A 14,341-nucleotide genomic window follows, 5' to 3' on the forward strand; every position below is an offset into this window, starting at 1 on the left:
TTGCACACTTATTCTTCTCGTCGGCGGTTGCCCAGCGCGTGTGGCGCCATCTTGCCGACCTATTCCGTATCCAAATCCCGTGGACACATGCGCCCCACCTAATGGTCTCTGCTTGGCGTCTGTCCTCCCCACATGCGCGGAGCATCCGTACTTATATCCCACTTCTGGCCTTCTGGTTTCTTTGGACGGCACGGAATGACGCCAAACACCGAGGTATCCAGATTTCATCTGACAGGATTATTTGGCGTATTCACTCGCATTTGCAGGTCTTAGGCCGTACTGGCCTCCTTCAGCGTCAGCACTGGCCTGGGGAGGTGCACCTAGCCTCTAGTCTCGGCCTTCGCCTCCCACCTCCGGTTCTTCGGCCGCCGGTCATGGTACGCTGGGAAGCCCCGTCTCCAGGCTGGTTCAAACTCAATACTGATAGGGCATCGCTTGGGAATCCAGGCGCCGCTGGAGCCGCGGGCGTCATTCGGGATGCCACCGGCGCTCCACTTGTGGCATTCCAAGTTCCCCTCTCGGATACGACAAACACTTTGGCTGAATTGCAAGCGATTCGATCCGGCGTGGACTTGGCGGTAGCACGCGGCCTCCTCCCTCTCTGGATCGAGACGGACTCGGCCAGTAGTATCTCTCTCATCTCCTCCTCGACGGGACACTGGACTCTCCAGCCTTGTCTCCACCACCTGCGCCTACAGCTTCGCAGCATCGAGTGGAGGATCTCTCATATTTACCGCGAGGGCAATAAAGTGGCGGACAACTTGGCGAACACCTCTGTTGCCCTTCCTCACACGCGGATTCTGGAGCCGGCGGATATCCCTGCGAGGACTCGTGGCCTCATCCATGCTGACGCGGCGGGCCTCCCGTGCTTTCGCTTCCGTTAGCTTTTATTTCTTCTTTTTTCTATTTTAATCTTCCAGCATTTGTACCGAACTTTGCAGAACTACGTATGGCTTGATCCCGTTTTGGGTACGTAGGCAGCTCTTTGAGCCCAGCCAAAAAAAAAAAAAAAAAAAAAAAAAAACCCTGAACCCTGAACCCTGAACCCTGAACCCTAAACCCTGAACCCTGAACCCTGAACCCTGAACCCTGAACCCTGAACCCTAAACCCTGAACCCTGAACCCTGAACCCTGAACCAACTGAAAAAAAAAAAAAAAAAAAACCCTGAACCCTGAACCCTAAACCCTGAACCCTGAACCCTAAACCCTGAACCCTGAACCCTAAACCCTGAACCCTAAACCCTAAACCCTAAACCCTAAACCCTAAACCCTGAACCCTGAACCCTACGAAGACCTCCTTGGGAAACTGCGGCGATATCTGCAGCGTTGGGACCGCTCCGTTCTCTCTCACGGAGGTCGCTTGCAACTGATCAGAAGCACGCTCTTCTCGCTTCCCCTTTACCTCCTACAGGTCCTTAACCCCCCCCAGGCTGTCCTACACTCAGTGGAGCAGCTCTGTGCTCGTTTCTTCTGGGGCTCCTATCATGGCCACCGTCGCCGCCATTGGATTTCCTGGATGGATGCGGCGAGGCCCCAGGACGAGGGCGGGCTTGGTATTCGCCGACTGTCCGATATGGTTCGAGCCTTCTCGCTTAAATTGTGGTGGCGTATCAGAGATGGTTCCTCTCTTTGGGCTCGCGCGCTCCAGCATAAATATTTTCGCAGCTCCTTCCCGGGTCTCGCCCCCTGCCGGACCTACGACAGTCCGGTTTGGAAACGTCTTTGCCAGATCCGCGATGAGGCACAGACGCAGATCACTTGGAATTTGGGGCGTGGGGACTGTTTCTTCTGGTATGATACTTGGTGCGGCGATCGCCCTCTCTGCACTGACCGCCAGGACCGCCCTCCGCCGATTCGGGTGAAAGAGATGTGGTTAAACGGGTCGTGGGATTTGACGCGCCTTCAGGCCTACCTTCCGGCAGCCCTTGTTCAGCGGGTCTCTGCGATTCCTTTTGACCCCCTGATAGCGGATCAGCCGATATGGAAGGCTTCGGACACAGGTATTTTTACTACTACTTCAGCCTGGAAGATGAGCCGGAGAGTGGGGGCTCGGAGTTGGCTTTCCTGCTGCCTCTGGTCGCCACTCCTTACGCCTACGATGTCGGTTTTCCTATGGCGTCTATTTCGCCATCGGATACCTGTTGATGAGGCCCATTGGAGGCTGGGTCTCCCTATTGTTTCTCGCTGCCAGTGCTGCAGTGAATCTCAGACGTTTCAACACTTATTCTTCTCGTCGGCGGTTACCCAGCGCGTGTGGCGCCATCTCGCCGACCTATTTCGTATCCAACTCCCGCGGACACGTGCGCCCCACCTGATGGTTTCTGCTTGGCGTCTGTCCTCCCCTCATGCGCGGAGTATCCGTACTTATATCCCACTTCTGGCCTTCTGGTTTCTTTGGACAGCACGGAATGACGCCAAACACCGAGGTATCCAGATTTCATCTGACCGGATTATTTGGCGTATTCACTCTCATTTGAAGGTGTTAGGCCGTGCTGGCCTCCTTCAGCGTCAGCACTGGCCTGGGGAGGTGCATTTAGCCTCTACTCTCGGCCTTCGCCTCCCACCTCCGGTTCTTCGGCCGCCGGTCATGGTGCGTTGGGAAGCCCCGTCCCCAGGCTGGTTCAAACTCAATACTGATGGGGCATCGCTCGGAAATCCAGGCGCCGCTGGAGCCGCGGGCGTCATTCGGGATGCCACCGGCGCTCCACTTGTGGCATTCCAAGTTCCCCTCTTCGATACGACAAACACTTTGGCTGAATTGCAGGCGATTCGATCCGGCGTGGACCTGGCGGTAGCGCGCGGCCTCCTCCCTCTCTGGATCGAGACGGACTCTGCCAGCAGTATCTTTCTCATCTCCTCCTCGACGGGACACTGGACTCTCCAGCCTTGTCTCCACCACCTGCGCATACAGCTTCGCAGCATCGAGTGGAGGATCTCTCATATTTACCGCGAGGGCAATAAAGTGGCGGACAATTTGGCGAACACCTCTGTTGCCCTTCCTCACATGCGGATCCTAGAGCCGGCGGACATCCCTGCGAGGACTCGTGGCCTCATCCATGCTGACGCGGCGGGCCTCCCGTGCTTTCGCTTCCGTTAGCTTTTACTTTTTATATTTTCTATTTTACTTCCCAGCACTTGTACCGAACTTTGCAGAACTACGTATGGCTTGATCCCGTTTGGGTACGTAGGCAGCTCTTTGAGCCCAGCCAAAAAAAAAAAAAAAAAACCCTAAACCCTAAACCCTTGGAAAGCTCCGTCGCTATCTGCAAAATTGGGACCGCTCAGTTCTATCACATGGGGGTCATTTAAAGTTGATCAGAAGCACCCTCTTCTCGCTTCCCCCCCCAGGCTGTGCTTCACTCCGTGGAGCAGCTATTTGCTCGTTTTTTCTCGGACTCTTATCATGGTCACCGCCGCCGCCATTCAATCTCCTGGGTGGATATTGCACAGCCGCAGAAGGAGGGTGGGCATGGCATTCGCCGACTGTCCAATATGGTTAGAGCCTTCTCGTTTAAACTGTGGTAGTGACTCAGAGATGGTTCCTCTCTTTGGGCTCGCGCGCTTCAACACAAGTATTTTCGCAGCTCTTTCCTAGGCCTTGCACCATGCCGGAGCTACGACAGTCCGGTATGGAAGCGTCTTTGCCAGATTCTAGATGAGGCATAGAATCAGATCATTTGGAATTTGGGGCGTGGGGAGTGCTTCTTTTGGTATGATACTTGGTGTGGGGACCGCCCTCTCTGCACCGACCGCCAGGACCACCCCCCGTTGATCCGGGTGAAAGAGATATGGACAAATGGGTCGTGGGATGTGACGCGTGTTCAGGCCTATCTCCCGACAACACTTGTTCAGCAGATCTCTGTGCTTCCTTTTGATCCCCTGACTGCTGACCAGCCAATATGGAAGGCCTCGGCCACGGGTAATTTTTCTACGACTTCAACTTGGGAGATGAGCCGAACAATTGGGGCACGGAGCTGGCTTTCCTACAGCTTATGGTCGTCATTCCTTACTCCTACAATGTCGGTATTCCTATGGCATTTATTTCGCCGTCGGATACCCGTCGATGAGGCCTTAAGGAAGATGGGTCTTCCTATTGTTTCTCGCTGCCAGTGTTGCCAGGATTCTGAGACGATCGAGCACTTATTCCTCTCGTCGGCGCTTGCCCAGCATGTGTGGCACCACTTCGCCGACTTATTTCGCATCCAACTCCCAGGGACACGTGCGCCCCATCTCATGGTTTCTGCTTGGCGCCTGTCCTCCCCTCATGTGCGGAGCATCCGTGCCTATATCCCATTTATGGTTCTTTGGTTTCTTTGGACGGCACAAAATGATGCCAAACACCGAGGTATCCAGATTTCATCTGACCGGATTATTTGGCGCGTTACTCTCATTTGCAGGTCCTTTGGCGTGCTGGCCTCCTTCAACGACAACATTGGTCAGGGGATTTTCACCTTGCTTTTTGTCTCGGCCTCCGCCTCCCGCCCCCGGTCCCTCGGCCATTGGTTTTAATGCGGTGGGAAGCTCCTACTCCAGGACGGTTCAAACTCAACACCGATAGGGCATCACTTGGAAATCCAGGTGTTGCTGGGGCTGCGGGCATTATTCGGGATGCCACTGGCGCTCCCCTTGTGGCTTTCCAGGTCCCCACTCCCGCACGCGACAAACACTTTGGCTGAATTACAGGCGATTCAATCTGGCTTGGACCTAGCAATGGCGCGAGGCCTCCTCCCTCTATGGATTAAGACGGACTCTGCCAGCAGTATCTCTTTACTCTCCTCCTCAACGGGACATTGGACCCTCCAGCCTTGTCTCCACCACCTGCGTCTTCAACTACGCACCATCGAGTGGAGGATCTCTCATATCTACCGCGAGGGCAATCAAGTGGCGGAAAACCTAGCGAACACATTAGTCTCCCTTCCTCATATGCGGATTCTGAAGCCAGCGGACATCCCTGCGAGGGCTCGTGGCTTCATCCATGCTGACGCAGCGGGCCTTCCGTGCTTTCGCTTTCGTTAGCTCTTACTAGCTTTTATAAGTTTCTTTTTACTGTTTTTTGTCATTTTTCTAGACCTTGTACGCAAAACTTTTTAGAACTACGTATGGCTTGATCACGTATGGGTACGTAGGCAACTCTTTGAGCTCAGTAAAAAAATTAAAAAAAACCCTATTGTGGCTCCTAGTCACTGTGACTTGGCACAGGCTTCCTCTGCCACCCCTGGGGCTCCGGTTCCTGATGCTACGGTTGAGCCCTAGCCCCTTACTTGGCACCGTATTCGTGGGCGCCGGATTTGCAACCGGCGTAAGCTTACTAATAGTCCTGCTAATGATCTTGACACTGTGTAGGGACCTATTCAGATCCTCTGCAGGGAGCACCAGTGGCCATCCCAGGGACCACTCGGGAACCCCTCGCTACCAATCCGGGACGGCAAACTCCAAAACAACTATGCTATGGGGTGCAGTTGACATTTGGGGATGCAGTGGTTGTCCCGGATACCCCACCGCATAACCCCAAGATATTGAAGATCGCCCCTAACCTTCACGGCGCCATTTCCTTTCCACCTACGGATGCAGCGCTACCAGCTCCTACTCTAGCGGCGCCTGCTCCTACCAGGAGCGTGAACCCCCGATCCAACTCTCTTTAGGAGTGCAGGTGACCTTTGGGAATGTGCAGAAACCACGGGCAGAATTGCAGGACCACCCTACGGTTATGCAGTTCTCAGCTGAACCCGATGGTGACACTCTACCACCCTCTATGCAGGAGCAACGACCACCTACCTGTCAAGCGGATTTCGCTACCATCTTTGACCTTGGCCTTCAAAAATGGCTCTACTCGGGCGTGCAAGTAACCTTTGGGACAATATGTGTGCTTCCAGACAGAAGCTATACAGATCACCCCCGAGCGACCTGAGGACCCCTCCGGCCAGGCCTGTGCCAAGAGCTCACAAGAGGCTACCCAGGTGATTTCTAACACTCCTTCCCCACATGACAGGCAAACATGCACCCTCCCTATTGTGTTGCCGCTTCAGAGGGATGGTCTGGTTCCCTCGGTCTCCCCAGTGGCGGCCTCGGACCATATGAAGATCCCTCCCGAGCAACAGTTCGCCATGTGGGGATTCCTCTCTGGCCATGGTCTTGATAAAGGAAAGGCGGTGCTGATCTCTGATTCCTTGGAGACATCTAACCGCCACCGGTGTGGCCTCTCAGTGGATACTTGCCTCTCAGCTACCCACTCATCCTCTCCAAAGCCCTAGCATGATGATGACTCTAGCCTCCAGACGGATTTCGCAGATGACTCGGACGGGGACTCTCCCTTGATCAAAGATAGCACCCCTCCTCTTCTTGACTCCTTAGCTCTCTCCCCTCGTGGCACTGACAGTCCCTATGGTGACATTCGTGCGGGGACCCTTGTTGTAGAACCTCTTGATAGTGTCGATATTATAGTTGGCCACGACCCTCAACCACTCCTCCTGCGGAGTTCATTGGAGCCGCTCCCTTCTATTATCGCTCTGTCGACGTTGGCAGATCTGAGCATAGAGGAGTATGTTTTGAATACAGTTGCAAAACCCTCGTCTCTCAATGGATCTTCTAATACAGTGTCAACGGGGACCCAACAGTTTCCGCCGCCGATAGTCTTCTCTTGCCCTGTTATCCGCGGTATCTCATCACCACGACAGTTCCTCTCATCGCCCTACAGTAGTTTCTCAATGACTGATATATCTATGTTAGTCTAGAATGTACGGGGCATTGGCAACCCCCGTGCTCAGTGGGAGGTACACTCACTCTGCAAGCAGCATTGTATCCGTCTTCTTATCCCCTTTGAGCTTATGGTCACATCAAATCCAAATTATTTTTTCCGGCGCTTTCGCCTCTCTCAGATGCTCACCAACACCGCCAACTCTATTTGGATTCTTGCGGAGAGCTTTTTCCAATTGGAGCTTATCTCGGAGATCGATCAGTGTCTTCATGTGCAGATATCATCTCCGCAGGTTCGCGGCCCTTTTCTCTTCTCAGGTATCTATGCTTGTTGCTCTATTTTCCAGCGTCGGGCACTTTGGTCTTTCTTGTAGGACATGGCAGCCTCGGCGGTGGGGTCCCCTTGGATTCTTGGGAGGGACTTCAATGCCATTGCCGACATCACCGAGAGCCGAGGCCTCGGGCGTCCTAAGCTCCGCTTGATCCAGGATTTTCCGATGGCAATCCTAGATACGAATCTCATTGATATTGGTTTCGAAGGCTCTCCACAAACATAGACGGACCGGCGGGTCTAGGAGCATCTCCATCGGATGCTATATAATACCGTCTGGGAGGATTTCGCCAAGCTGACCCGAGTCTGACACCTACCGTGCATGCACTCTGACCATGCTCCGTTGTTGGTTCGCATCTCGCATGAGCGACATCAGATTGCCTCTGCTTTCATATTTCAGAATATGTGGACTCGAAACCACACTTTTTAGGAGTACGTTCGGCAGAGCTGGGCGGTCCCAACAGGCACCATGGGCTTCCTCAACCTGCGGCTGAAACTAGGGTGTCTCAAACAAACTTTAAAGTGGTGGAACAAGCATGTGTTTGCTAATATTTTCCACATTTTGGTGGCGGCTGAAAAGCGGCAGAGAAGTGCGAGGCGGATTTTGATTGGGATCCGTTGGATGTTAACCTCCTTCATCGGCAGCGTAATGCGGTGGCCCTAACACGTGCAATCGCCTTGGAAAAGGCTTACTGGAAACAAAAAGCGGCGTACATTTAGGCGGTTGAGGGGAAACGTAAGATGGTGATCGCATCCTCATAGCGTACTCGGAGATCAAGCAATCAGCCATCTTTTATGTATGCATGATGTTTGGGCAGCCTGATGATGCAGATACGTCCGGGGTGGATGAGTTGGCTAACCCCCCGCTCCAAGTCTCGCCGGCTAAGAATGGAACGGACAAAAATAGTAAAAATAATACTTTAAGTTGAAACGGAAGAAGTATAACATTTAAAAAAAAAATGACATAATATATTGAAGGACAAAAATAAAAAATGTGACCCCCTTTAATTTTGACACAAAAAATCTTCAAGCAATATTTTTTACTATAACATAGAAAAACAAGTTTCGTTAAACAACTCAGCTCAATTCAATTCATGACCATTTCTCTATCGGTCGGGCTGTCTATGTAATCTACATCTAATTCAATCTAATCTTTATCATGCACCTTTAGTCTTTACCTCTAGCTATGTCTCGCTACACTACACTACTGTACTCTACTCTACCCTGCTATATGTAAACAACGCCTCGTAACACATCCAAATGAAATTAAATGAAATGAACCCTCCTAGCCTACGCTGCTCGCCCTTAACTTAATTACTCATAACAATAATCTTAATCTCTCCTCAAACTCCCCACTCCATCATCACATCACCATCACCATCACCATCATACCATTTAATTTTATATTATGCAAAAGCTGCTATCTTCTTGGCTGTAAGTAAGTAGTAACTTGTTCATCCTTCCATTTCATTTCTATTGCCGTGTTGGGAGTAGAGTTTTTCCATCAGCTTCTCCTTGCTGAGCGGTGCTGCTGCTGATGATGATTTCGATCCTTTGACGATGAAGGTGTGCAACATTCTGTCGACCCCCACCATTGCCATTTTGGAGTCAATGATGGTTCCCTCGACATCCCTGATTGCCTGGATGACTCCTGATGCAGGGTGCATCTTCAACGGGCAGGTCACCCTCACCCTTACCCCATCATCATCATCTACTGCTTCGATGTTGATGTCAATGACGCTTCTCAAGGCTTCTTCATCAGCGGCAGCTTCTTTCAATGCACTTCCACGTCTGCCTTTCTCAGAGTCAGACTCCAAGTCCTTCAGCTTCTTCTGAAGTTCCGTAATGTAAGCAATGGCATCTCCAAGGAGAGAAGCTTTATCCATTTTAGAGATATTCGGTACGACCGCCCGCAGAGCATAGAATCGTTGGTTGAGCTTCTCCCTTCTCATCCTTTCCGCCTCAACATGGTTGAGGGGCTCTTCTCTCCCATTGGCTGGCTTTCGCCCACGCTTTCTCGGCCTGTTGTCTTCTAACACCCCTGCAGGTTCAGGTTTAGGTTCAGGTTCAGCTTCTTCCTTGCAAGGAGCCTCGATATCTGAATGCTCCAACTCACCACTCCGAAGACGAGGGGAGCAGATTATAGGCCTCAAGGAGTTCACACCTGAAAAATCAATCTGCATTTGCCCCGCCCCCACCCCTGCCCCATGATATTTGTTGCTGAGTAATAACAACTCATCACCAACTCCATTGGGGCGCTCGGAAATGTTTTTAGATCCATAAGTGCCCGTGGTTTTCCCTGCCTTTACATGATTGTACTTCATCCATCCTGTGCCATGAAAACCATTCAGAGCATTAGTAAACAGCAGCTTGTTGCTCCCATCCCAAGCCGACCTGTCTTCAACTTTCCTTAGAGCAACTTTTTCCCCAATTTGCATCTGGCCCGAACTCAAATCCTGCCCAAATATTTTAGGAACAACAGCTTCTACACAGTTACCAGTCGCCATATCAGAAATGTTCAGTTGCTTGGCCCTGAGAAGAGACGAAAATGAGGATCCAAGCATCTTCAAGAGCTCCACGCTTTGAGGGATGCATCTGACAGAACCTAATTCCACAACACCAACATCAGTGGGAATCAAAACAATAGTCTGCATACCAGCCGACTTGGCAAGGTACGATCGAACGCAATAATCCTCAGACGAGTTCAATGCATCCGAAAACCACACATGCTTGTTGGATCCAAAGCAACTCCCAGGGCCTCCTTCGCCCCGCGGAAATGAAAAGTACATGGAAGCCAGGAAAAACATCTCAATGTCCGTAACTTTATCCAATCCAAAAGCGTAGCTATCCTCCTCTGTTCCCCCAAAGCAAGTGTGCAGCTTCTGGAGAACTTTTTTCCTCACGCGCTGCTGCTGTTCGGATTCATCATTGTCGTCGGGCCTCGGCCGAGAAATTCCTGTCTCCTCATCATCGCTAGGTTCCCGGCAGCATCCATCTCCCCACCCCAAGACCAATTCCCCAGATTTATTGGACCGTGACAGCTGCCAAAAAATTGCATAATTCCAACTCAATTTGGCGAATTTCGACTGCTCCACAAGATCTGAGAGCTTCTTCTGCAAGTTCTCATCATTTCCAATTGCCATCAACGAACATTCAGCAGAAATCGAACTTGACATCAAGTAATCAAAAGCCCTAACTCCCAAAACCCTAGCCGCCATGACTTTATCCTCATTATTCCACGAAAAAACTCCCATACCAAATCCCAATTAATTTTCCCCCAAAACGGCAGCAGCGAATTTGAAGTTGGAGCAGAAAAGGTGCAATTAATAAAATCGCAGTCCTTCCCAATTGAATTTTAGATCGCATAAACTCAACTACACTTTCTAATCAATCCATCAGCCCCCAACCTCAGGTTCTCAACAAAAATCAAATCGGAGCCAGGGAACTTCTTTCAGATCTCAAATATCGCAAATCTACACGCACATGCACGACAAAACCACGAAGCACAAACCAAGTTCAATGCATATCACTCAAAGAAAAAACAGAGGATCGCAAGAAAACACCTTACCAGTAATGTCCTCCACTCCAGTTAACTCGGTACCAAATTAAAACGGAAACTTGATTCAAGAAACGATCGGAAAAGAAGAAGGTTAACAATTCATGCCGCTTCGCCTCACCTCTGTTACAGTTGCAGAGCGGAAAAGTGGAAGGAGTATTGGGGGGAGTGTATGCGTTTGTGTTTGTCCCAAATTCTGGTGCCGGAAGAAATTGCTGCTGCATGTGTATGTGTATGATGAATCTCGATGGAGAATCAGGGTTGGGGCTTTTGGGGGGGTTGGTTTTCAGGATGGTGGAAAAGTAACCATGGTTAGGTTAAGGGCAGGGCAGGGCAAAACGAGGTTTGTGAATGTGAGGGGAGGCAGTCGGCAACATTCTTGTGCTCTTCTTTCTTTTTCAATAAATGGTGGGTAGCTTTAGAAACTCCTGGGACTGAACACCAGATACATCTGCATCGTTGAAGTTTCGTCACCAACGGTAGACATTTAGGAGGTGTTCAGGCCCAGGAATGTGCCTGCACCACTCTAATTTATTCATTAATGTAGTGAGATTTTTGTGATGCTTGTTGTTTTTCTTCCTTTTTTTTGTTTTTCAATATAAGGTCAAAGAATGTTTCGAAATATTTGCATAAAAGAATTTGCATTTAAAAGAAATATATATATATATAATATTAAAATAATATGCTGCAAATGGATGAATAATATTGCTTTCCCTTTTGGTCTACAAGTGGTGAACGAAGACTCCGCTTCCTCTGCCTTACCCCTAAGCACATATTTATTTGTTTATATTTATATAGGCCCTCTTGTTGGGAATTTTATCTCAACCGGATGGTTACAAATTATTGTTGTAATCAAAGAATCCCTGTCAGGAGAATTAGTAAAGTAGCGTATAAAAAAATTAACAAAGAGTAGAATTATAAAGTTAAAAAATAATAGTTATGAACATTAAAAATATATGTCTAAATTCAATTAAATATCATATATTTTGGAAGAAAATAAAAGTTCAATAAAATAAATATATAATATTTAATTATGCATTAATTTTTGTACAATAAATATCAAAATATTAATGCAAAAATCTGTTTAAAATGGAAAATATCGTATAAATATTATGAAATAGAGTCATAATAAATTTGGCGACAAAATAAAATAATCTTATTAATAAATGAAGCATATAAATGAATATCTTCCGAAAAAAACAATGATATAAAGATTTTGGCGAGAAAGGAATATGTAGAATCATATCCGTCAACAATGGAAAACAGCATCCGATGGAAAATGAAATATTATAAAATCTTCTTATTGGTCAATCAGAACGCGCCACGTGACACCATTAAAAAAGCAAGTTGGTGCCACCCCTGCCTTATAAATAGGAGTCATGGCCAGTTTTTTTTAGACATTGAAATTACATCGATGATTCAAGCAAAGAGATAAGTCTCTGGACTCTCTCTGTATTGTTCTTCATTTTTTCATGTCATTCGAAGCGTTCTTCGTCGAAAGTCACTAAGTTGGACAAATAATCCAATATTGATTGACGAATCAACGGAGTTAACGTTCTTCGTCGTATGCTAAGCCGGAGGAAGGATCAAAGCTCTCAAAGCTATTGAGAAATTCGTTAAAGCTAAAGTAAGGTCCCCAAAGTTCCTCTCAAAGCTTTAAAATGTTCATCGTGTTCTTCAACAAAGCATTAACTAGGCTCTCTTCAATCCAAAAAAGTTAAAGGGAGCATCAAATCCAAAATGCAGCAAAGCCAAATCAAATATCAAAGTATCGGATCGTCCAAAGAAGACACCAAATTCAAAACTGATGATCAAATCGCCCACACAGAGACCAAAGTCCTTCAAAATGCAGCAAAACCAAATCAAATATCAAAGCTTTGGTAAGAACATCAAATACTTATATTATAGCTTCATAGAATAAAAAATATATATATAATTTTACTTACATTATATCATTTAAAATATTTAACTTTATTTTTACTATAAAATACTTATAATATAACTTATGTATGTAATTGAATAAAAATATAACATACAATATTAAATGTATAGTAGTAATTTTTTTAAAAAAAACAAATATATATATATATACATTTTTCTACCTACTCTAAATTCCCTAGATTTAGAAACAAAGCAATATACACTTAATTTTATTTCCTCTCTCCTTTAATAAAAGTTAAATCAAATGAAGTAATTTTAATTTTATTTTTTTTTTTTTTTTTTTATTTTAGTTTTTGCCTTTACTCCCCTCCATTCCCTTCAAATCAAACTGACTCGTAGAGTTTACCAATAATTTCACTTTCTCTCAGACAACTTTTTTTTGTCCAAGAAACTCACAACACAAAACTAGTATACATATAAATAATAGAGAAAATGGATAAGCCTCCGAAATCTACGGAAACCAAACAAACCTTAAGCAAGAATAAATTTTGTTCGAATTTGGGCAGAAGAAGAATGTATAGATTCACATCATTACATTAACGTCGGAGCAGACGCGAGGTATTGAAGAAGACTAGGTCTTGACGAAATTGGATGAGATTCTAATTCAAAATTAGAATTTATTTGGTTGATTCATGAGTCCGTTCGGACCGGGTCTGTTGGGATCAAATTGAGTCTGATTGGTTTGGATCTAATAGGAAACAAATCTCGGCAATCTCCTTATTTTTGATTAATTATCATAGTTACATTGAAGGGTTTAATCAATAATAGAGAACATGTTACATTATTGTCATTATACATACAATTTAACACATAATAACCGCAGCAAAGCCTATTTAAACACAATATATATATTCTGACACACATAAATAACACATAATTTTAAATTCAACTTATCTATTTTTTAAGGTTAACATATAACTACTAATTAAGCTTTAGGCTAACATCATACCAACGATAGCATGCGATATCTTATTTTCTTTCATAAGTGTGTCAATGTATATCTAAATCACATCTAGATCAATTTCCAAATAAGTTGGGAGCATACTCTTTATTAATAGTGTTGATTTTTTTATGTGGGAATTTTGTAGTTGTTGCTTTAATTGGACATTATGATTTGAATTAAGAAACATTGTAATCTTAGAAAATATTGTTAAGTATTGTGTCGACAGTCCCTTTAAAGATTTATTAACAATTGCTAGCAAATCTTTGATATTTTGTGATGCATTTGTAACTTATAGAAAATATAGTGTTCGAAACCACCTAAGTTATTTATAAATGCATTTGGACTATTTGATGGCTGAAACACAATATGTATGTCAAACAATCGGAGCATGTTGCCTCCCAAAATTTAGGTCATTATTCTTTATATTCAGCTTAGCATTATCTTGTTGAATTACAATGATTTTACTTAAATTTATTAGCCATTTAGTGTTTATTGTTAAGATTACCTACACATATTTACTTCATATTATTGAATATTTAAATTGTTTGTAGGGATAAGTAAGCAATCATACCTTATTAATTATAGCCTCATTTGTAACCTTTTTAGTGATTAATTTAAAGGTTTTATCTTCATTGTCCTTTTTGTCAGTTTTTTGAATATTTTATTTATTGTTATTTATTTATTTTTTTTTGTTGGGACTTATTTAGTAAGTGAAAAATTTCTTATTTTTTCATTAAATAAACACTCTCCATCATCTTCATAAATTAACCTAATCACCACACACACACACATAAAATTATTCTCTTCCTTCACTACTAAACTTCATATCATTTTAATCTGTCCAAATAAAAAAATTTCATTTGCTTTTATAGAAAAA

General features: G+C 45.8%; 1 protein-coding gene across 1 annotated transcript; it reads right to left on the bottom strand.

Moving 5' to 3' along the window:
- Window positions 1-8,049: 8,049 nt before the first annotated feature.
- On the bottom strand, window positions 8,050-10,960 carry LOC127262869 (transcription factor MTB1-like). Its single transcript, XM_051291713.1, has 2 exons — window positions 10,593-10,960; window positions 8,050-10,497 (listed from the first exon to the last, which is right to left on the bottom strand). Exon 2 carries the CDS (start codon window positions 10,276-10,278, stop codon window positions 8,479-8,481), a length of 1,800 nt encoding a protein of 599 aa, XP_051147670.1. The 5' UTR covers window positions 10,279-10,497; window positions 10,593-10,960; the 3' UTR covers window positions 8,050-8,478.
- Between the last annotated feature and the right edge of the window lie 3,381 nt (window positions 10,961-14,341).

Source organism: Andrographis paniculata, unplaced genomic scaffold (genome assembly GCF_009805555.1).
Source record: "Andrographis paniculata isolate CXL003 unplaced genomic scaffold, ASM980555v1 Contig15END, whole genome shotgun sequence".
Lineage (NCBI taxonomy): Eukaryota > Viridiplantae > Streptophyta > Magnoliopsida > Lamiales > Acanthaceae > Andrographis > Andrographis paniculata.

Coding starts and splice junctions, on each gene's coding strand:
- LOC127262869 (XM_051291713.1), bottom strand. CDS start 10,278: ATGGGAGTTTTTTCGTGGAATAATGAGGATAAAGTCATGGCGGCTAGG.